We start from the raw sequence: 20,920 nt of genomic DNA on the forward strand, positions 1-20,920 counted from the left end.
GGGGCATCATACTTGGGGTACATTAGCTTTGGCACTGCAGCGACCAACGGGGAAGTAGTAATCACGCCAACATTATCATTGTACATAAACGAATCATGCAGAGTAGACAGGCCGGGGTCCTGTTGAGAAAAAGTAATACACAGCAAGAAAAGAAATAGCCCAGCACAGCTCCACTGCATATGGACAGACAGAGAAAAGGTCACCACCTATCCACCGTTTTCCTCCAGCCTCATCCGTCGTGCGCAAGTCTTTCCTTCTTCCGTGCCATAAAATCGTGTCGTAATTTCATTAATCATGTTTTCCCCATAGTCATGCAATGTTTTGGCAAGTTCCGTGACGTTCCGCGTTAGATTCGTTACTGTCGTTAACGACAGGGCTGCCACCCCAGTCACTGTCGGTCGTTGATTAAGTTCAATGAAGCAATGAGAAGAACCCATAGAGACGAGAAGATATGGTCAGCTTCCTATACACACACCGGCACGCCTACGCCTACCTATCCGTAGCCCCATCAACACCACAAAGTACACCCTGCCTGCCTGCCACTTATCCGTCGACGGCCTTTAAAACTCCAGGTCGGCATCTTTACCCTGCATCATGGTCTGACCCTCGTGTTTCAAGTCCTCCAGGGTCCGCCCAATTCCCTCAACCTTCCCGCGGACCGCCTCCTCTCTGGCAGATATCTCATCCTCGAACTGGGTGATAAGCTGCCTCTTATCCCTCCTCGCCTTCTTAAACTTTTGCACCACTGCGCCGAGTTGCTCCAGAAACCAGTCGCCTGCCTCGTCCCACTCATCAACAGAGATGCGCTTGAAAAATTGGTGCTGGTCTATGCTTCCCTGGTTCTTGTAGTACTCCATTCTCTGCTCTATGCTGCCACCAGGATGCGGCGGAGGCTGTTGCTGCTTCATGGCTGTTTGCTGTTCAATGACAGCTGCCGCCTGCGGGTCAAAATCGAAGGCCTCGTTTCGCAGATCAGAATAGCTCATCCTGTGTAGCTCAGCGTCGTTGTAATCCAGGCTCTGTCGGCGCTTGAGAGATTTCGTTGCCGGCTTCAGGGGCTCTTTGACAATGCGACGGTTGGAGCTGTTGGTGCGACCTAGCGGAGCAGCAATCGCGGCGGTAGCTACCAGGTCTTTCTTGACTGCAAGAGGAAGAGGGAGGACAGGGGGAGGCAGTTTCCGGGTGGCGACACGCGGCGTGTTTTGGAGGGCCTCCGTTAGCTCCTCCGGGTCAACGCCGCTGGTGGTAGCGAGAACCCCGGCACGGGTGTCGTTGAAATTGTGGTCGTCGTCAAACTCGAGAGGCGTCAGGTTCTCAAAGATGGTTGATCGCTTATGCTGCAGCTCACGCTCCTGCTCAACCTCTCTTTCTCTCTGGCGCTCTAGCTCGCGCTCGCGCTCACGTTGCCTTTCACGATCCCGTTTCCTTCTCTCCTCGAGACGGACCTGCTCGAGATGCTCACCCGCCTCAACTGCTCTCTCTGGAGACATGGAAACGCTCCCAGCACGCCTGGGAGAGTACTGACTTCCACTGGGCGAGTAGGTGGCGTTCTTGAGACCACGGGTGTCGCGGTAAGGGAGACGGGTGCGTCTCAGTGCACTGTTCTTAGTGGGGGTCTCATAGATGGACCGGTCATCGTGATACGGATCATCAGTCTTGTCACTGCCAGGCGGGATATTGGCCGCTGTACTGCTGGTTACAGGAACGGCGCTTTGGTGATGGGGTGCAGCAACTACCGTAAGCATGCCATTGTCGCCAATAACAAATGGCAGTTTCTCATTGGCGGGCCCATGTTGCTGTTGATGCTGATGAGGTTGGTGATGCTGAAGTTCCCTCCAGCTGGTCTGGGCAGGTGCCGGTGGTGGTGGGAGTGCTTGGTGTTGGCGTTGATATGTACCCACAGGAGGTGGGAATCCGCCGGCAGCGTCAGTGCTGCTGAACGGGCGAGCATTGCTGGCCTGACGCGTGTGAGTTCTATCAGAAGCAGCCCTGCTCTCGGTGTCGTTGAACATGGAGGCTACAGTCGAGTCTTCCCAGGCGTTCTGTCCACGTGGGGGCTCACAAGCGGCCGTGTCCGAGGCCGTAGTCCGGGTCCGCTGCATCGGATGAAAGTGTTGTGCAGGGAGGCTCCTACTCATTGATGTCGGTGGCGGCTGGCCGTGGTGGTGGGTGGAGGGCGCGACGGAGGAGTAACGACCACTCAAACCCTTGAACACCGGTATTGAGCGGGAAGCTGCCGTTGCAGTTCCAGGCGTGTCGTGTTTGTCCAGTTGCCGACCTGTCGCGAGGATTTCATGGGGGGGTTGCAACTGTGGAAGTGGTTGTTGTTGTTGCTGTGCATTGTTCGTAGCGTGGCCGTTGCTCAGCGGATGGCTTTTCCCAGACAAAGCACTGGCAGGTGCGGATGTTGCTGGCAGGCCCACAGCTCCTGCCCTAGGACTACTATCTCCCCCCGTTCTCCCAAAAAGACCGATTGCCCCGAGCTTCTTTTTTGCCGTAGGCATCATCCTCATTCGCATGAAGACGCAGGTTGACGCTGGTTGTTGTTTACTTATTTACGTGGGGAAGATGGGAACTATGCGGCAGCGCAGCCAACCATCAGTCAGCGACAAACGACACCCGCAGGACGCGTTTATGACGGGCAAAGATTCAAACTCAGGGCAGGTTGGGAACGAGGTCCCGAAAGGAAAGCTGCGAGCTGGCTTGTTATTATTATGAGTCCAGCTCGCGCTGGACGAATGGATGGGTGGTGTGCACCGTTGGGCTCACGCCTGCAATTCGATGATTCGACAGCAGTTGGGTTGAAAGAAAAGAACGGCAGCCATGTGCGTGAGGGGAAAGGGGCACAGCCGTGGGGTTTCTTCATTTTTAGAATGTCACTGTAGGTATGGGGAGGTCGGAATTGAGTGCTGATGGTTCTGGCCTCGTTCGTTCCACTTTGAGAGTGGGAGACGGCGACATGGTTGACTTCGTGGTTCCAATGGGCAACCGCTGCGGCTTCCATGTTACAGGGATGATGGATGGCTCAACCCGCAGATTGCTTCTCCGACACGTTGTCAAGTGAGCTTGCCCTGCCCAAACTGGTTCGCAGCTGGATTCAAAGTGTCCAGAGGTTGCCCCATCCTCTTCCCACAACCGCATCATTCTCCCATTGACAAATCCCATTGCTTGAAAAGATGTGAGTAACGGTTGCGTCCAACCCAGCCGAGCCATGCATCCTCTGCACATATCTACCTAACGTCCCCCGCGCTCGAACACAGTTCAGATACGCCCATAGACGCCTAATAATGAAGACACCCTCCCCGTTTGCTTCGATTTTGGGCTAACCTGCATTTCAGATTACATGATTGGTACGTTGCGATTATGAGGTCCAATCAAGACATGAGCGCGAAAGTACAGGTGTCAGTCGAGTACATGCCGCACCACACCATGGACCAGGACTTGAGAATCGGGGTGGAAGACCATGCTTGTCTCCGATTGAGAACACTCAGAGACGCGCCCAACTGGCCTGTCTGAAGAGTGTATGTGGTCTGCCATACCCTCCATCTCTCAAGAATGCTTCATGTCCCTTATTCAGCTTGCATTCGTGGGTCAGGCTTGCCGATATCTGGTCACCTGACTAGGATCTCATAAACCTCCTCTTATGGCATCGTCTTTGGAAGAAATTCCGGCAGGGGGATGCTTTTGATGTGCGAGGTTATGCTGTAAGGAACATCGCCATGGTTGGTTGCATCCACATACAATAGGCCCGGGGCTCGAGGCTGTATTCCTAAAGTCCTTTCCCGCCATGACCAAAGGGTGAAGTGATGGTATCGGGGATACCACCGGTCTACCTATCCTTGTGGCGGTAGTTTACACCAAGCTAATGTCGCCAATTGCCGTCGGTGTCAGGTACTTGTTGAATATCTACCGAGCACCTTCAAATCCATTCTGCATCTAGATGCCCAGAACAGCAGAACTGTACCGGAGCTGATATGGGGCGGGAAAGAGGAAGGCTGCCAGCAGGTCCATCGGGTAATGCTTTCGATATGAATCTTGTTTTTACTCTGCTTACTGTTCTCTTTTTTCTCCTTTCAAACTCGTTACAATCCCTAACTAAACCTGTGGACAAGTTGGAGGCGTTGCTTCAGAGAGAACCCAATAAGAAGATGCTGGATCAGGATCCGGGATCGGCAGCCAACGGGGATACCCTGGTCTTAGCGCCCCCAAGCGCAACCGCGCCCACTGGAAATGCCCCGCGCCATGATAAGATAAGCTCCCCCACTGTCAATGATAACTCCGGTAATGGGGGGGCGATTTCTAATCAACTCGATTTTCAACTCTCCTGCCGGCGCATGCAAGAAACTACCATTCACACACCATCAGAAATCCTCAAGTTGTCGCTTCCCGTTGTGTGATACTCTACATTCATACTCTTCCTCACCAAAAACACATACCGCAGGCGCGCGCACCCCAGCACGATCTACACATCCGCGAACACGATGGCGCCATCTTTGGAAGCGCCCGACGACGAGGTCAGGGATGTTCTAGCCAACCCTCTCAAAAAGAAGCCAGACCTTGTCGCGCCAGAACCAGAACACTGCCCGGGACCCGAGTCCGAGCAAGCGGGCACTGCAGACTCGTGCGCCGGCTGCCCCAACCAGCAAATATGCGCCTCCGCTCCGAAAGGTCCCGATCCAGACCTCCCCCTGATCACAGCCCGTCTGGCAGATGTGAAACACAAGATATTGGTGTTGAGCGGCAAGGGAGGAGTAGGGAAATCGACGCTCACGGTACAACTCGCGCATGCGTTCGCGACAAACCCCGATACAACAGTGGGCGTGATGGATACGGACATTTGCGGGCCAAGTATACCAAAGATGTTGGGGGTGGAAACGGAGACGATCCACACCAGCAATGCCGGTTGGGAGCCAGTATGGGCGATGGACAACTTGGCCGTCATGTCTATTCAGTTCCTGCTGCCAAACCGGGATGATGCGATTATCTGGCGAGGGCCGAAAAAGAACGGCCTGATCAAGCAATTCTTAAAAGATGTCCAGTGGGGAGAGTTGGACTTTCTCTTGGTCGATACCCCTCCGGGGACAAGTGACGAGCATCTCAGTGTCAACACATTCTTAAAGGAAAGCAAGATCGAAGGAGCGGTAGTGGTGACCACGCCGCAGGAGGTGGCCTTGTTGGATGTGAGAAAGGAGATTGATTTTTGCAGAAAGGCCGGGATCAGGGTATTAGGAATTGTGGAAAATATGAGCTTGTTTGTGTGCCCAGGCTGCAAGCATGAGAGCAAAATCTTTCTCGACCACACCGGAGGAGGCCGAGGACTGGCAGAAGAGTTGGGCATTCCATTCTTGGGGAGCGTGCCCCTAGACCCAAGGATAGGAATCGCCTGCGACTATGGGGAGAGCTTCTTCGACTCGTTCCCCGACAGCTCGGCCTGCAAGGCGCTGAAGGGGGTGGTCAAGGGGCTGGTAGAACAAATTGGGCTAGATCCTGAGGTACTGTTGCCGGAAGGGGATGGCAGTAGCTAAGAGACAATACTTGTCCTTGTTGTCGGCACTGTAAATCTATACAGCATCTGCGTGTAGTTAGATAACCGGCACCTACTTTGGATAGAATTCGTGTAGAACAACCTTGATACCCATATGTCAGAGGCATACAAAATTCATAATTTGCTACAACCCTGAATGAAGACTATGACATGTCTAAGCCCATGACCCTTCCAACGCCAGCTCTAAAACATCCGCATGTTAGGCACCGAGTTTTTCCGGGATCTCCTCCAGCTCCTCTGGGGTCTCTAGATCCAAGATCTTGGTGACTTCGCTCGTGTTTCGCATGAGCTCCTTGGCACCGGCGTACAGCATCCTCAGCTCGCTGTTGCATGTGGTGGGCATGTAGTAAATCATGACGTATGGTACGGATAATCTCCCGGATGGCTAAATATGTATGGTTAGCATATCGGACATATGCTTGATGGAATCACAAGTATGTGGTGTTTGGGAGGCCCATACAAGAGTTAGAGGGTAGCTCAGGAGGATGAATCGGGGAGAGTGGTCAGGGAGGTCATCGGCGATTTCATCGAGGGATTTGTAGACTGTGCCATCTTCATCTTGGCGAATCTCCTTGGTTTGTTTGTCGATGAAGTCTAATGTGCTCGATCAGCAAAATTGCGTGGCACCTTGCGAGATCAGGGAAGATGTACATATCACGGCCTGAGGGTCATTGGAGCGTGAGGTGCTGAGGCGGAATTTGCGCAGATGCTGTTTTGTTGAGTCGGAGAAGGTGTAGAGTGAGGAAGACTGTGCTCATTTATGATAAGCTACGAACTAACGACATATTTTACACGAAGCCATCATGAGGGCATGAGAGATAGGGGCCCGGGTAGGTAATAGAGGAGGGGTAGATACCATCTTGCCGGCTTGGTTGAGCGTGTAGTGATGAGAATGAAGCTGGGATCAGCAAGTGACTTATAAAAGACGCTTCCTGTGACCAAGGGCGACAGCAGTGGTGGTGAGAACGCGTGGGGTGCTCAAGGGAGGTTGAGTTGAGCCTCAGTGGAGCTCACATGCATGAGATACCAGTGCCCCGCACTACGGTCCGCACTCAGCTGCCTTAAGTAAGCCCCGCTTTATCGGGAATCAGTAAACCGCCAGTGGACGTCACTTGCAGGTTTGTAGCCGACTCCATCTTTCTTAACAGGGCATCCCCCCAGAGAGCTTATCCAGTCTTGGAATTGTGAACCTATTCCCGAGGTCATCCGTAATTGAGATTCCGATCCTCTGTGCTGGTCAGACGTTCCAAAATCGGAAGCAATCCCCCCTGCTATTGGCCACAGACAATCACCCACTCCGTGCGGTGTACCTTGCTCGCTTTACCAATTCACAATCTCTTGTCCTTGAACTAATCACCATGTTCTCCCGGCTCAATCAAGTTGCAAGGCATCTTTTACGTCCAATGCCAAACTACGGTCATACATCTGCTGCTGCTTCGTCGGTATCGAAACGCAGTCTGTCCGACTACCGATATAGCAGTCTCGATGCCTCAGAACGCCAAAAGAAGAATATCGTCACAGGGGCATGTCTGATAATAGGGAACGAAATTTTGAATGGGAAGGTATTTGAGCCAGTCGTTTACTTCTTTGCATCTGTTCAGCACGCAGCGGCCGTCGATAGCTGACATATTCGATATGTGTACAGACCAAGGAGGTAGGCTTCCCCAAACATGCTCAGGCATATTTTCGAGACTAACCTCCATATTGACAGGCCAACTCACATTACCTTGCAAAATGGTGTTTCTCCCTAGGCATTGTATGTCGCCCATCTTCTCTACTCGACCCATACTTACACCGTCATCTCAGAGCCTCCAGAGAATAGACATCATTCCTGACGTGGAGGACGATATTATTGAAGCGGTGAGACGACTGAGCCATAACTATGATATTGTCGTCACCTCGGGCGGTATTGGCCCGACACACGATGACATAACCTACGAGTCCATCGCCAAGGCCTTTCACCTGCCCCTCGTGCTTCACGGAGAAGCTTACTCTCTCATGAAGAAAAAGACGGCCGAGCACAGGGATCCGGTACGGGCTGCCTTCAACTTTGACGTTCCGTCCAAAGAGCTTGATGGAAAAAAGAAAATGATCTTGCTGCCTCATGACTCTAGTCGTCCAGTGGAGGATCAGGCGATTCTCGCCTGCCGAGACAAGTATTGGGTTCCTGTCTCAGTTGTCAATGGAAATGTATACATCCTGCCAGGCATACCTGAACTCTGTACTCACCGCCCTGTCCTGTTTTCTCGACACTCATGTACTAACTAAAAGCACAGTTAAGCACCTTTTGGACGGCCTTACACGGCATATCAAGCCTCGAGTGCAGAGCAATGGCAAAATCCGCGTGACCATCAAGACCCTCCAACCGGAGAGCCAAATGGCGGATTACCTGACTGGCCTGGCAAAGAGGATGGCGCCAAAGGATATAGATGTTGGAAGTTACCCCAAGTTTCAGGTTGAGAATACGGTTGTGCTTGTTGGCGAGTATGTGCAGCTCCCCTGTTGGCGGTTGTGAGAAGAACGGTACTGACAAGACAGCAGGGACCGAACCGAACTTGAGACAGTTATTCCCGAGATATTGGAGAATCTGGAAGGGACTCTGGTGAGCATCGAAATGCCCGAGAACCCCGATGAAGGAGAGACGGAGGTTAAGGCTCCAGGTGGCGAAGAAAGCTGAGAGTCCGATGTAAGTCACTGGTGTATTGGCCTATGGAATTGGGTGGTTCATGGTACCTGTGGCAGGGCCAAGCCATGTATTTTCAAGTCTGGCCTCGAATGATTTGTACCCCAATGGAAAGAATCATGGTCTTGCGCCTCAAAGTTTCATTGCTTTCGAAGGGGTATGAGACAGCAGAAGAGCCTCAGAAGATCCAGGGCAGATGTACGGTACCAACACTGGGCAACTGCGTGTGGCGTGCATCAAGAGGCAGCCAGGCTCATCGAAAAACGTGGGGTGACGAGCGGAAAGCGGAAAGGAGAAATGAAAGGGGGGACGCCACTCAATCGAACCCCTTCCACACGCATTCTAGAAAAGTTCCAGAAGAATTTTTCACAGGCTACATTAGTGCAACATGGGACGCTCCAAGCGAAATGTCATTGCGAAGCGATGCGTCTTTGCCCTAGAGCGGATCGGATCAGTTGTAACTAAACATTCGATATTGGTGGTTGCTTCGATCGGCCAGGAGTCCACCGAGGGCGTTCATGGATGCTTTACGTATCAAGCGGGCTATGAAGACAGAACCATGCGTACGGAGTAAGTGGTTGGCGCCTGGTGATGATGTTGAGATGAACTGCGGGTTGGCCAACAATTTCGGTGGTGAGGACCCACGCTGTGGACAGAAGAACTAGACACCAGAATATCAAAGGCTCAACACACCCCTCAACTATCATTTAAAGTCTCTGGACAATCTTTAAATGCTGATTACTTTCTATTCAAAACATTTGAACTATCTTTGAAGTCTCATTACCTATTCAAATACCCAGAAACTATCTGTAAACGGTTTTATTATTCCCAGGAGCAGTCTCTAACTTTCTTGTCCACGGCGTGGGACCCTGACGATGTTGAACTTCTTGTCCCCACTGCCCCACCTACCTTATCTCGCTAGCTTGGAGCTTGGACCAGGGTTGGTTTTGGAGGGGTCAATATTCAAGGTAGATCCAGGTTCTGTTTGGCCCAAGATGACGAGAAGGTATATAAGTATCCTGGCTTTACACTCAAGAGAGTGTCCTACTGCCATCTGTGTTTCTTCAGGGCCACTTGAATCAACTGCCTTTCGCGGGGTAGCTGCTCCGAGTCACTGGAACCGATGGCAGGTCGACCGATGAATGAACAGAACCCGAGAAACCTTCCCGAAGCGGTTATATAAAAATGTGGGGATTATCACTTGAGACCACGCCCACCCACTTCCCGCCGCGTCCTGGTTCCAACCGGCGATCCATTTGCAGCATCAGAGACCCCAAATCTCTTTGATGGTTTTCGATTCTCGCCCAGCAAAGGCAGAGCTGCGGCACAGCGCAACGCAAGGGAATATGATCACTGGTGCCGCCCACTGCAGGAGGCACAATGCTGAAAGTCAAGCCAAGGTGCCTGCTGCAAGTTGGAGTTGCTTTGGAGGGGATTGGGACACGATGAGACACTGGTTGCAATGTTATCCCAGGTTGTTTTGTGTCTAGCAAGCACATCGCCCTAAGTAAACAGGCGATTCCATGAGCATCAAACTTTTCCGTCCGTAGTCGCAGTCAAGTCGGACTTTACAAATCCCACCGAAAATCAGTTGCCAGTGAGATTTGTAGTGTACATCGCTGAAAACGGCAGCAATTCCTGACTGACTAGTTCGCGGGGTTGGGCCAGGGCCTGGGTTAATTTACCAAATGTAGAAAAGAAGCCGGGGGGGGATTGACGGGCCTAGGAGGACGATTCTCTGTCGCTGTGTGAACTGAGGGCGGGCAGATGGATGACTGAAGAGAAACATTTTGAACATACCATGTGGTAGGACAATCTTGACCTGACGGCCGGAAGAAACTCGAGCGGGCAAAAACCCAGGTTTTGCCAGCTTGTGGGACTAACTTCAAACACCACGTTGCGGCACGTTGTTGACCTGCAGCCGCAGGAAGGATGGGAGTCTGCCAGAGCCTAACGAGACAGGACCGCTCACACAGTGCGTGTTGTTGTTGAGATGCACGCCGAAGCTCATCCGCCCTCGGAGATCACGAGGTTGACGGCTCTGGGCAGTCTGATTGAATGCAAGGGAAGAATACATCTTTACAGGGCTCAGCGACGTCTTCTAGAAACAACGTTGCAACCCACTTCCTGTGGCCACTTTGCAGGCTGGCATTCTCAACGACCCAGATGGAAAAGCTGGGTATATTCTCGTTCCAGCTGTAAGACATGAGGCAACAAGGCTCACTGACTCTCGGGCTCTTTTCAGCCCTATATGCCTAGAGCTGGGGCTTTTGCTAGTACATATAGATGTCAGTGACGAGAATGGCCATCCAACCACAGAGGCTTCCCTCCAATACTTGCCGTGTCTACGAGAAAAACTCAACACTAGCTAATCTCTACTGTACTGCGTCAAATTGTGCAGGGCTAGCCACTGGAAAATCGAGAGTTGTGACTCGCGAATCGGAACTGAGAATAACCGGTTATCGACATGGTGTGCAACCATTCCTGGCTTTTTCAAACCTTTTGTGGGATGATGGTGAGGGGGAGACATCATAAGTTGGCTCTTTGATTTCATATTTTGCCGTCAAGGAAGTTGCTTGCTAGAGGGCCAGGGGCGCTTATTCCTACCGCCGGTGTGGGACCGCAAATGGCGTCAACGTTCTCTACTTGTGTGATGCTAGTCTAAACTTCAGGGGCATTATTGCAAACAGAATCCATACTCACGATAGGAGATCTGCAATTGCTGGGAGTATTAGGTCAGACAGCTTTTCTTCATACAATGTGAAGAGATCAAGACGAACTATATCATAGCGCTTGTCATCACAGTGTGTGAGGGCGGCCGATACTGGACGCAACAAGGCATGACCAATCTGAACCGTTCGCCCAAAAAGGACAAGGCGAGTTAACCGGGGTGGTCTTGGACTGTTCTGACCCTTGCACGGCACCATCGCTCAAGCACTCACTTCGCCAATCAGAAGACGCGAACGCCTCCAGCCCACCCTATCAAGTCGCCCCCAGGGGAAGGCACACGGACCCTTCCTTTTTCTTTGCTTCTCAGAGCGGTCCTTTGGTCCAGGCGCTGTTGCTTTTTCTTTTGTGCCCGCTCCATTGCCCGCCGTGCCTCTGCCTCTCTTCTTTTTACCTGGTTCCGAAACCTGCTGAGGTTGCTTGTCCTTTATGATCTTGATTCAGCTGCCCAAAATCTTAAAGATCACCTCAATACGCGTTGAAAACCTCGTCGTCCGACAAAACAAACCGCCCGGCCACGCGCAGCGCAAAGCAGCTTGAGCCAACCGCTAACACCAGCACCAGCCAGTAGCAACCCCAGGCCCCCATTGCCGATCCCCACTCCAGGGGCGCTCCCATTAATTCGCCTGGCACAACAGCAACTGTTTTCTCCAGCAGTGCTACATCTTTCAATCCAGTCCACCTCCTGGGATCCCCTTTCCAGCGCAAACCGCGAATATCCCACGACGGTCTGCTCGACTCCGTAGCCCGAGAAAGCAGCGCCCCGTAATTTCGACCCATTCTCTTGAGAGCTTCCGCCCTGGCATCTTTTTGAAAGCTCAATCCCCGACGCCCGTACCGCGTGATCCAGACCTCCTGTTATCGGTGTCGCTCCATCTTCTCTCCAGCACCCTCAGTCCACAGCAATGGCTTCCAAGGTTGGTTCTTTCAATTCTGTTGAGATGGCGAGCAGCGCGCTTCAACTGCGATGATCTTGTTTGGGTTGATAAATTGGTTGCTGACGTCGCGCTTTTGGTTGCTTAGTTTACTCGAGAGTACAAGCTCGTCGTGGTCGGCGGCGGCGGTGTCGGCAAGTCCTGCCTCACAATCCAGCTTATTCAATCGCACTTCGTCGACGAATATGATCCAACTATTGAGGGTGCGCATACTCATTTCATTTTTCCGCATCCAGTTGATGACCGCGACCAGGTCGACTAACTGCGGCGTTGCAGATTCGTATCGCAAGCAGTGCATCGTTGATGATGAAGTCGCGCTGCTCGATGTCCTCGATACCGCCGGCCAGGAGGAGTACTCTGCGATGAGAGAGCAGTACATGCGTACCGGCGAAGGGTTCCTGCTCGTGTATTCCATCACATCCCGCGAAAGCTTCGAAGAGATAAGAACCTTCCAGCAGCAGATCCTTCGCGTAAAGGACAAGGACATCTTTCCCATGGTTGTGGTAGGAAACAAGGTCGATTTGGCTAGTGAGCGCAAGGTGCCGCAAGAGGGTATGTTTGCAAGATTCATGTGTGGTGTTTGGATACATGTATTGACTTGCTTTCACAGAGGGCGAGGCTCTTGCTCGCGAGTTCCGTTGCAAGTTCCTCGAGACTTCAGCAAAGACCAACACAAACGTCGAGCAAGCTTTCTACGAGGTTGTTCGCGCCATCAGACGGTACAACCGTGAGATGCAAGGAGGCACAGCTTCGGGCAGCGGCCTCTCCCACAACAGCCAAGGCATGGGCAAGATTGATGTCGGTGAGGATGACGCCCAGGCGGGCTGCTGCGCCAAGTGCATCCTCATGTAAATGGGACGCCGCAGAAGACGGACACACTGCCGGTCTCTGGGGAGACCTTATATAACGGCTAATAATGCATCGGGGAATGGAGTTGGTGGGGCTTAAGGCAGATGCCATGGCCTTTCGGGACGGAATCTACACATTGGTGGACGGGTATCCAAGTCATAATGACTTTGATGATGCCCATTTTCGGCCATCCAGAGATGACATGCTTGATGTTGCTGATGCTGAAGGGGTGGGCGCAAAATCTCTTTTCGAACCCACATTGCGGTCTTCTTGTTGTTTTTGTTTTGGGAGTTATTTGAACTAAACCTGGCGATCCTATTTGGGTTTTTATGCTCTCAGACACTTTTGTAATCCTTTCTTCTATCTTTCTTACATCTCATTTTTCATGCCAGCGGCGGTCAGTGGTCAAAATGGGTTATCTGTTTACCTTAGCGTGCAGGTAGTTTATGGTGAGAGAATGTGATGATGTTGTGTTGTTGCTACCGGATTACGCGCCCTTCAAGGCCCCAAGGCTGCACGTATCCATCGATCAACAGTGATCATTGTCGGCGCGAGGCGAGTTCGGTTCAGCTCCGGCCCTCCCTGCAACACAGTCTGGGATTCTGATTGGTATTGTTTCCTTCGAGAGACCAAACCAGCTTGGCCTACCTTGAGCCTGAGTTGCTTCAGTCCTGGCATTACCGGCATGTTGGTCCTCTCGCGATAGCTGGCAAGAAGATGGAGGGGAACTCTGTCTGTTACACCGCATGAGGCCGTGATACGGTTCCTAGTGATCCATCTATCCTCGCGTGCGCCTTCTCCTCTCAATAGCTCGCACAAGATTATAGCTAGGAGTCGGATAGAGAACAAGATAAGGCGGAGGGGATAAGCCCACGCCGCATCTCCCTCTCACGCACAGGTCTAAACTTACCAACCAATAATTGCATGGTACCGAACCACCATCGGCTTCCTTTTGGAGCTCCTTGGCTAGGGTAACTGCGATGCATATCTGACCGGCATATGCCGAGCTGAGATCTGATATAAGAGCACCCAACACCAACCGTGCCTCTCTGCATTCCCAAATCCGGTGCCCACATGTGCCGAAGGACCGACTGAGCGTAGCTTTTGCCATCATTTATCACCCACAAAAGTTCTCTCGGAGCTGCTCATAAATGACAAGACATTAGCGGTTCTGGGTTAGGGTTATCCTCCCCAAGCAACCCTGAACCCCGTCGTCACCTCGCAAACACCTCTTCATTGCCCGATGTTTTTCTGAGGGCTACCATGGCCGTCGCAAAGCCAACAAACGCCCGGGTCTCCCAGGCAACCGACATCCTCCTCTCCCCGACCAAACCCACACTCGGACGCTACCGCGCCTACATCCATGCGCGCAACCGTTTCTTCTCCGCCTTTCACCCCAAAGGCCGGTTCTTGAGGATCCCCACCCCCTCGGACAACCTCCTCTGCGGGCTGTACGCCATTGTCATTTCGTTTCAGCACCAGCACCCGGGTCTGACACCGGCCCCTACCTTGGAGCACTTGCTGTCTGTCTGTCGGGGTTGCGGTTTTGACAACGAGGGGAATCTCTCCGGGGATCAGCTCTCGCTTGTTTTTTCTGCCTGGGGGGACAAGACAGTTTTTGATGACGGGGGGGAGCCGAACAGGAGGAGGTGTCAGCTGGGGTATTTGAGTCGGTACAATGGGCCTGGGTGGGAGGACGAAGCAGAAAAGGGAGAGGATGTTCCAGTCATGATGGGGACTAGGGAGGTGGATACGGAAGAGGAAAAGGGGGATATCCTGAGGCTGTGGGTTTGGAATGATGGCGGCTGGGCTGGGGGTGGGATGGGGCATTGGGAGGGGATCAGGAAGGTAGGTGAGGAAGGGGATGATGTGTAGGTGTTTGGCATCTCGGTGCTCGCAAAGATATTCAGATGGGGATCACAATGAAGTTTTAGGGGATCTTTTGCACGTAGGTATGGTCTTCTCGTCCACTTCTGATGCGCAACAAGGTAAACAAACTCAACCACTGCAAAGACAGGTTATTTTGGTTTATGCTCTCGACGTCAGCTGGCAGATATGGACTGGGTATCAGGGTAACGATTCGGTAATTCTACCTAGAAGCTCTATCTTGGTTTTATTGATATTCCACCAAAGTCCGCTGAATTGAGTGATAGTTGCCGCTGTTGCATATCGAATGTTTTTCATTCGCTCATAACTTGGGTTTACTGAACCGTTTAGGTCAATAGAGGAACCGCCCTATCAAGAAGGCCCTTCTTGTGGTTGCAGAGGTACTTGTGACCCTCCTTGAGCTTGCACTTGGCTTCGAATGTGGTTCAAAACCAAGCCTGGAGACTGGCTCTTTTGTTGGAGTCGTCGCTCCCATAATAGTGGCTGGGCATGCTGCTGGTGGTGGCCAAAGCCTGTTGCGTGGTTTTGAGGCTGCTCTTGCTGCCAAACAAGACCTTGTACGCGATCTTAAAGCTGGTTTTGTTACAGGGGGGAGATTTGGGGTTGGCTTTGCTCCTGGTGTTGTGTATCTCCCGCATCCTGCCTTACGGGCTGTGGTGTCGGTGCCGTGCTATTCGTGTCCGTTTCGAACATTGTGAGAATAGTATCAGGATCTGACAAGTCTGACAACAGTTGCATACAAAACGAGATCCAGTCAGAAGCTTTGTTTGAACCTCCACTGTTGTTTTTAAGCAGAGGAATTGCCGCTCTCTCGATGAGCGCTTCAAAGTTCCAGCGATATCGAAGCGTACCTAACCGCTTCCATTGCTCTTTTGGGCAAATTCTTTTGGTCTTGTTGGACAGCTCAGCCGAATTTAAAAGTGTCCGCTCTACACCATCATTAGTGAGCTCGTATAGATAGGCTTCGTATGGCTGTGTCGCCGACGTGCTGCGCTGTTCAGACTGCTGAATCTGAGATGCTGAGGTTAGAGCTGGAGCCGTGGGAGGATTGAATTCATATAACAGAAAGCAGGGGTGTTGAAATGGTTCTGCTAAGGTGATGTAGAAGAGACTCTTGGGTTTGCTGGAGATGTCTAAGAGATCATCTACCTCCTCCTCTCGGGGCCCTGTGAGCCTGAGGACTTCGTCCCCTTGGTTCACCGCGGCACTGCCCATTCATTGCCTCGACTCCCTCGGAGGATGCTTTTTGGTTGTGGGTGGAATAGTTGACGGTGGCCTTGGGAGTTGTTCCGCTGACGCGGCGTCAGGCTGGAGTTTGGGGTGGGCCGTGGGCGTTGTTGAGTGAGCGGAAGTCTTTTTGGCTGGGTTTTGACGTTTCTTCGCGGTTGTGGGGAATTGAGCTCGGCTCCGTATGAATGGTAGGTTCAAATGAAAATCTATGAATGCAGTTTTATTGCGTAAAGGCCATGGGGTAATCAAGTGGGCTGGAGACTGCTTGAGCTGTAGCCACAAAGGTGCTTCGTGACAAGTTCAGCTGTCATCTTTGGTGGAAGTGAGGCGCGAAGAAGGGTTTGGAACCAGATTGCGCCCCCGTCGTCATCCCAAAAATTATCTGGTCAGCGGTCTTTCCATGTTTCCTGTTGGCTCCTCCCATTTCACTCCTTTCCAATCTTCGTTCCTGCCATGCCCATATGACCTACTTCCAACTCGCCGCGTGTCTGTCGCTGCCTCCCCTTTCCTTCTATCCCCAATCCTGCCTTCCATGACATCAAACACCTCATCCCAGTATTTTCTCTGCTCATGCTATGCACAAAGTTAGTTGGTTTGCAACTTGGTATCAGTGAGAGTTGTATTCACCTTCTGGACCTGTCTCCTCATCCATCGTCCCAAACTTTCACACAGCCTATCAAGAATCCACTCTGCTTCAGTAACGTCGGCGAGCAGAGGGCTATCTTCACCAATCCAATCCCATTCTGTTTGTTCATCCCTCTCCACCGACTCATCGCTTTCTAAAGAAGACAAGGCGGTGAATCGTATCAGCTTCGTGAATCTTTCCCACTCGCCATATGAGTACACCTTTGGCGGATGGGATCTCAGGTCGTGGGCAACAGCCTTGATGGCAGCGGATAGCTCTTTGGCAAGCTCATTGTCATCATACTTCTCCTTTTCCAGCACCCGACTCCCGTCTTGCTGCTGACCAAGAGAACGCTCGGGGTCTATGTCGCTGAAATGCCGCTCGTCACGGATAGGTCTCTCTGGACGCTTGCCTTTTTCTGTGTCGACCTGTTTCCTGTTTAATAACTTGGCCAGGGTAGAGTGACGAGTGAGAAAACTTTTGAGGATTCCCTTCTTGGGCATGATGGTCCAATCTGCCAGAGTAAAGGTACCCCTGTTGATAGCCATGACAACGGTTTGACTCATTTGCTGAACCAGGACTGTGACAATGGGAACCGCGGTGATGGACCAGACAATAAAGAACGGCTTGCCAATGTTGGACTTGGGGGCGAGATCACCATACCTGCTCAATAATTAGCTTGGGAAACAAGTCACAATGAAGATTGGCCAGGATATTTACCCGATCGTCAAGATTGCCACAAAGCAAAAGTAAAGGCTGTCAAAGTATCTCCATTGGGATATCCGTGTTTCAGTCACCATGAAAACCAGAGCCCCAATTGTCCAAAAGGAGAAAAATACCAACAGTGCCATCCCAAGCGCCCATGATCTGTGTCCAAGGTCAGCAGTCAGTCTGTCACGACAAAGCAAAAGGGGCCTACTGTTTCCAGTGTTTTGTCTCCTCCTGTATCTGCCTCATGACATCAAACCTGTCCTTTTCCTCCTCCAACAACAGTAGTTTCTGCCGCCGCTTCTTTCGTCTGTCGCGAAGAGCTTCTTCTCCGCTGCCAACCGCATTTTGGGCCTTGCCCTCGTCAAATGTAACTGCTCTTCCCACAATCTCCAGGCGCCCGAGCTGCATTATGGATGCCCGGCGGGCATATTCTGAGGCGCTCTCTGCCAGGCCTCCTTCGGCAGCTGCTGAATCCGGCCTCACGGGCGGCAGGCCTAATCGCTCTCTCAGTTCCTTTTCACTGGTCACTGTTCTCCCGACAGTCGACTCGCGTTTGTGTTGCCGATGACGTTTGATGATCTTGTCCGCGCTGATGTTGGCTGCGAAGCGCGTCAGGCTGCCAATGACAAGACCCAAGAAGATGACACCGATAATCTGGAATGCAAACAGAAATCCCCTTCCCGAATCGGTTTTGGGTGCGAAGTCTCCGAACCCCACAGTGAGGATCGTCTGATCTTCGTCATCAGCAAGGTTCTGACTACGTGCACCAGGGGACCAGCTGACTTACCACTTGAGAGAAATATAGGGAATCAGCATAAGTAAAGCCTTCCAACGCGCAAAACACTCCTGCACCTCCTGCCAACCAGAAGAAAAAGCTCATGGTCTGGAGAATCAGTGTCCTTTGGTCGTCATCTAGCTCAAATTTTTGTGGATAGTGTCCCTTGAAGTAGCCAACCATGTTAACCATCAGCATGGCACAGCTGAGGACGTACATGAGCGATGCCAGGACGGAGTGCCAGAAGCCCTGAGAATATGCTTCACCAGGCGCCACAGGTGGTGCATAGATTGCCATGGCAATTTCCACGACTATCAGCTGTGTGCAAAATGGACATGTCAGAATATCGTGACATAGAATGGGTGTGTAAGTACCTACGATGAGAGCCGACAAGAGCCAGAATACAATTGATAAAGGCAAGGCCACTATGTATCGTACTCGACGTGTGAAGTTTAACAGCAGAAACAAGTGGCCGAGGAGGCCAAAGATGATGGAGAAGATGTTGGGGATGATTTCCCTGTGGATGTGGTGAGCGGGAATAATTTCTTTTGGAAGGGGGTATAATCTCACCAATTTGGATCAGGTATACCCCAAGCGGCATCATCGGAGCCATGGTTGTCGCTGAATGGCAAGCCATTGTCAGGCAATGTGAATCTCCATGGACTCACCAAGGACACGATGGACAAGACGTTGGAGAACGGCCCAATGGTTGCAGCGATGAGTGGAATGGCCGTCGAAGCAAACCACCACTTTCTGCCACCGAAAGGTCAGCTATGTGCACCAGAAACATAAACACAATATAGAAAACATACTGTGGCAAGTTATCACTTTGTCCTCGAAGCTTTATCCGACCTCCTGCAGCGGTTCGGATTGCGGCAACCGGAGCCGGAGCTGATGGTTTGTTGGGCATATCTGCTCGTCATATAACAGCTTCGTGTTTATCTCCCACAGGGCTTGTTGTTGACGATAAACCTTGCATATAAACATTGATTTGGAGCGCCAACGTTCGACGATGTCCTTGCGGAAAAGAATGGAAGGGGAACAGGGCAAGCCACCGATCACTTTCTCTCCAGTCGAGCGAGATCGCTGTGGGACTCCATTGTGGTCTGTATACTTGAGGTTGACAGCACCATGAGAAACCTATCAGCAGGCTCATGGGTGATTCGGAAGGGTATCACAGTTGCGATGTAGGTACCGATGGTACACGGGGGAGCGAGTTCTCCTTGCACAAAGACAGAACTTTGTCGGAGTCTGACCAAGTCCCTGACATGAAGCAGCTTGGCTCCATGCCTCTCGCCCACAGGATACCGACTCACTAAGTACAAGTGTTTGACATTTGTCCATCCACCACTTCGGATGACTCAATAGTCGTGATCTTGTCATATGTGTGCGTTACTATACATTGTCGGGCAGGCTGGCGTTTGTGGCTTCCTATTCCATCCGATTGGACTTCCGGAGTGGAAAGTATGATGTATATTTGGTGTTGCAGAGAGCCTTGTGCTCATGGCCTCATGAGGTTTCCCGTTCCTGCCTCCATTCGTAGTATCATGATTCTCCCACAATCCCAATCTGGAGGTCCGCCGCCACTTCCCTTTGGGGCCGTGGGTTGAGACAACAGGCCCAATCATCCACTGGATGTAGCGGTATTTAGGGTAGTTACTGCCCCATAAGTTGGTCCTAAATCAGAGGCTGATTCTGGCTGTCTCATCAAACTATGGTGATTTCGACTTTGATAATCTTCCCAGAATTCTTTCTTGCATTAGCCATTGCAAATTCCCACTCTTTCATGAGGAGAGTCTACAACAAACTGGATAAGACTTCACATCTTTTTTATGTCATTCACATGGGGGATACCTACCGAGCTTGGATTACAGGACCAGTTTTCTCACGTTCGTGATGACATTACCAAGATAACTGTAGCTTTAAAAACTGGGAGATATGAACTTTTCCAGATAAGAGTAAAATCCAGATATTTCGCCAAGTTTTAACACCCCAAATATATTCATGAGACTGCCGGTGTTGCTCTCCCTCATCTGGTGTCAGTTTGATATGGTTTGTGATGATTCCGAGCAAGCACGACGCACTGACGTTCTACCTCAACCTCAACAGTGCACGGACAATTTACAGTGACGTGAATTTGCAGGCGTGCACGGACCCCGCAAACCAGCCTATATATTTCACAGTCCCGGCCCCACATTTACTGGTTTCCTTTTTTCTTCTTCATACTTACCTTGGCCAACCTCCGGGAGATCACGAATTCCTAGGGGTAGGGTGACTAACCTTCATTGCACATCGAGGAGTTTGGTTGTCTTTAATTGCCCTTCGGGGTCGTTATGGCCGCAATTTTTGATGTTTACCTCTCTTTTTCATTATGTACCCGACTCTGTTGGGCCATGAGGAAGAAGCCTCTTTTTTTTTGTGGTGATGTAAATCAAGGTAATCCGTAGCCCCGAAGATGATTGTGTCGGTTCACAACTGAGTTGGACTGACGAACGATATGGTCGCAGAAACTATTTCAAGCCGAATATTTCCAGCGGCCCCCGCCTTGGTGCAGGCCGATCACCAAAGCGCAAATCACGTCCTTCTGGGCGGTCCGTGACTCCGTCTCACCAAGGCATCTTTGGCTTCCGGCTTTGACCACTCTCGACGAGATCACCGAGGCATTGCACTTGCCAAAAAGTCCAGACGTCTGTCTAACTTGAAGAAATTTGTTTGTTCAACATGCTAAGGCCCGGCTTGGAGACCGCCGGGGAATTCGCAGTTTCAGATTGTCATCGCACCAGGGCACCGGCACACAGGTCTTTGCTTGAAGAAGGATCCGATCTGGCCTGACCTCGCTGACGGGCAGAGCTGTTCTGACATTTGCTATCCGAATAGGGCCCTCCCTTACATTCCTCAGAGCGGCGCGGCATGGAACGTGTCAAACCGCGCCTCGTCTCACCCAGTACCAACG

General features: G+C 51.6%; 7 protein-coding genes across 7 annotated transcripts, besides 1 other annotated feature; 4 read left to right on the forward strand and 3 right to left on the reverse strand.

The window, feature by feature from the left end:
* Positions 1-560: 560 nt before the first annotated feature.
* On the reverse strand, positions 561-2,519 carry PODANS_1_23810 (uncharacterized protein; the record flags this gene model as incomplete). The annotated part of the gene is made up of 1 exon (XM_001906674.1): positions 561-2,519. The coding sequence occupies one exon, from the start codon at positions 2,517-2,519 to the stop codon at positions 561-563; it is 1,959 nt and encodes a 652-aa protein (XP_001906709.1).
* A 1,962-nt stretch (positions 2,520-4,481) lies between these two features.
* Positions 4,482-5,525, forward strand: PODANS_1_23820 (uncharacterized protein; the record flags this gene model as incomplete). The annotated part of the gene is made up of 1 exon (XM_001906675.1): positions 4,482-5,525. The coding sequence occupies one exon, from the start codon at positions 4,482-4,484 to the stop codon at positions 5,523-5,525; it is 1,044 nt and encodes a 347-aa protein (XP_001906710.1).
* A 219-nt stretch (positions 5,526-5,744) lies between these two features.
* Positions 5,745-6,404, reverse strand: PODANS_1_23830 (uncharacterized protein; the record flags this gene model as incomplete). Its single annotated transcript, XM_001906676.1, has 4 exons — positions 5,745-5,930; positions 6,006-6,139; positions 6,197-6,293; positions 6,402-6,404. 4 exons carry the CDS (start codon positions 6,402-6,404, stop codon positions 5,745-5,747), a joined length of 420 nt encoding a protein of 139 aa, XP_001906711.1.
* Positions 6,405-6,903: 499 nt separating this feature from the next.
* Positions 6,904-8,222, forward strand: PODANS_1_23840 (uncharacterized protein; the record flags this gene model as incomplete). The annotated part of the gene is made up of 5 exons (XM_001906677.1): positions 6,904-7,119; positions 7,257-7,301; positions 7,352-7,766; positions 7,822-8,029; positions 8,087-8,222. 5 exons carry the CDS (start codon positions 6,904-6,906, stop codon positions 8,220-8,222), a joined length of 1,020 nt encoding a protein of 339 aa, XP_001906712.1.
* Positions 8,223-11,860: 3,638 nt separating this feature from the next.
* Positions 11,861-12,742, forward strand: PODANS_1_23850 (uncharacterized protein; the record flags this gene model as incomplete). The annotated part of the gene is made up of 4 exons (XM_001906678.1): positions 11,861-11,872; positions 11,979-12,093; positions 12,167-12,442; positions 12,501-12,742. 4 exons carry the CDS (start codon positions 11,861-11,863, stop codon positions 12,740-12,742), a joined length of 645 nt encoding a protein of 214 aa, XP_001906713.1.
* A 1,260-nt stretch (positions 12,743-14,002) lies between these two features.
* On the forward strand, positions 14,003-14,614 carry PODANS_1_23860 (uncharacterized protein; the record flags this gene model as incomplete). Its single annotated transcript, XM_001906679.1, has 1 exon — positions 14,003-14,614. The coding sequence occupies one exon, from the start codon at positions 14,003-14,005 to the stop codon at positions 14,612-14,614; it is 612 nt and encodes a 203-aa protein (XP_001906714.1).
* A 1,620-nt stretch (positions 14,615-16,234) lies between these two features.
* On the reverse strand, positions 16,235-18,877 carry PODANS_1_23870 (uncharacterized protein; the record flags this gene model as incomplete). The annotated part of the gene is made up of 8 exons (XM_001906680.1): positions 16,235-16,429; positions 16,484-17,144; positions 17,202-17,348; positions 17,401-17,921; positions 17,980-18,225; positions 18,346-18,484; positions 18,538-18,720; positions 18,780-18,877. The coding sequence occupies 8 exons, from the start codon at positions 18,875-18,877 to the stop codon at positions 16,235-16,237; spliced, it is 2,190 nt and encodes a 729-aa protein (XP_001906715.1).
* Positions 18,878-20,189: 1,312 nt separating this feature from the next.
* Positions 20,190-20,327: a sequence feature (Similar to U1 spliceosomal RNA (RFAM RF00003) (Erpin: E=6.5e-06);~snRNA).
* The last annotated feature ends 593 nt before the right edge of the window (positions 20,328-20,920 follow it).

This window comes from Podospora anserina, chromosome 1 (genome assembly GCF_000226545.1).
Source record: "Podospora anserina S mat+ genomic DNA chromosome 1, supercontig 6".
Taxonomy (NCBI): domain Eukaryota; kingdom Fungi; phylum Ascomycota; class Sordariomycetes; order Sordariales; family Podosporaceae; genus Podospora; species Podospora anserina.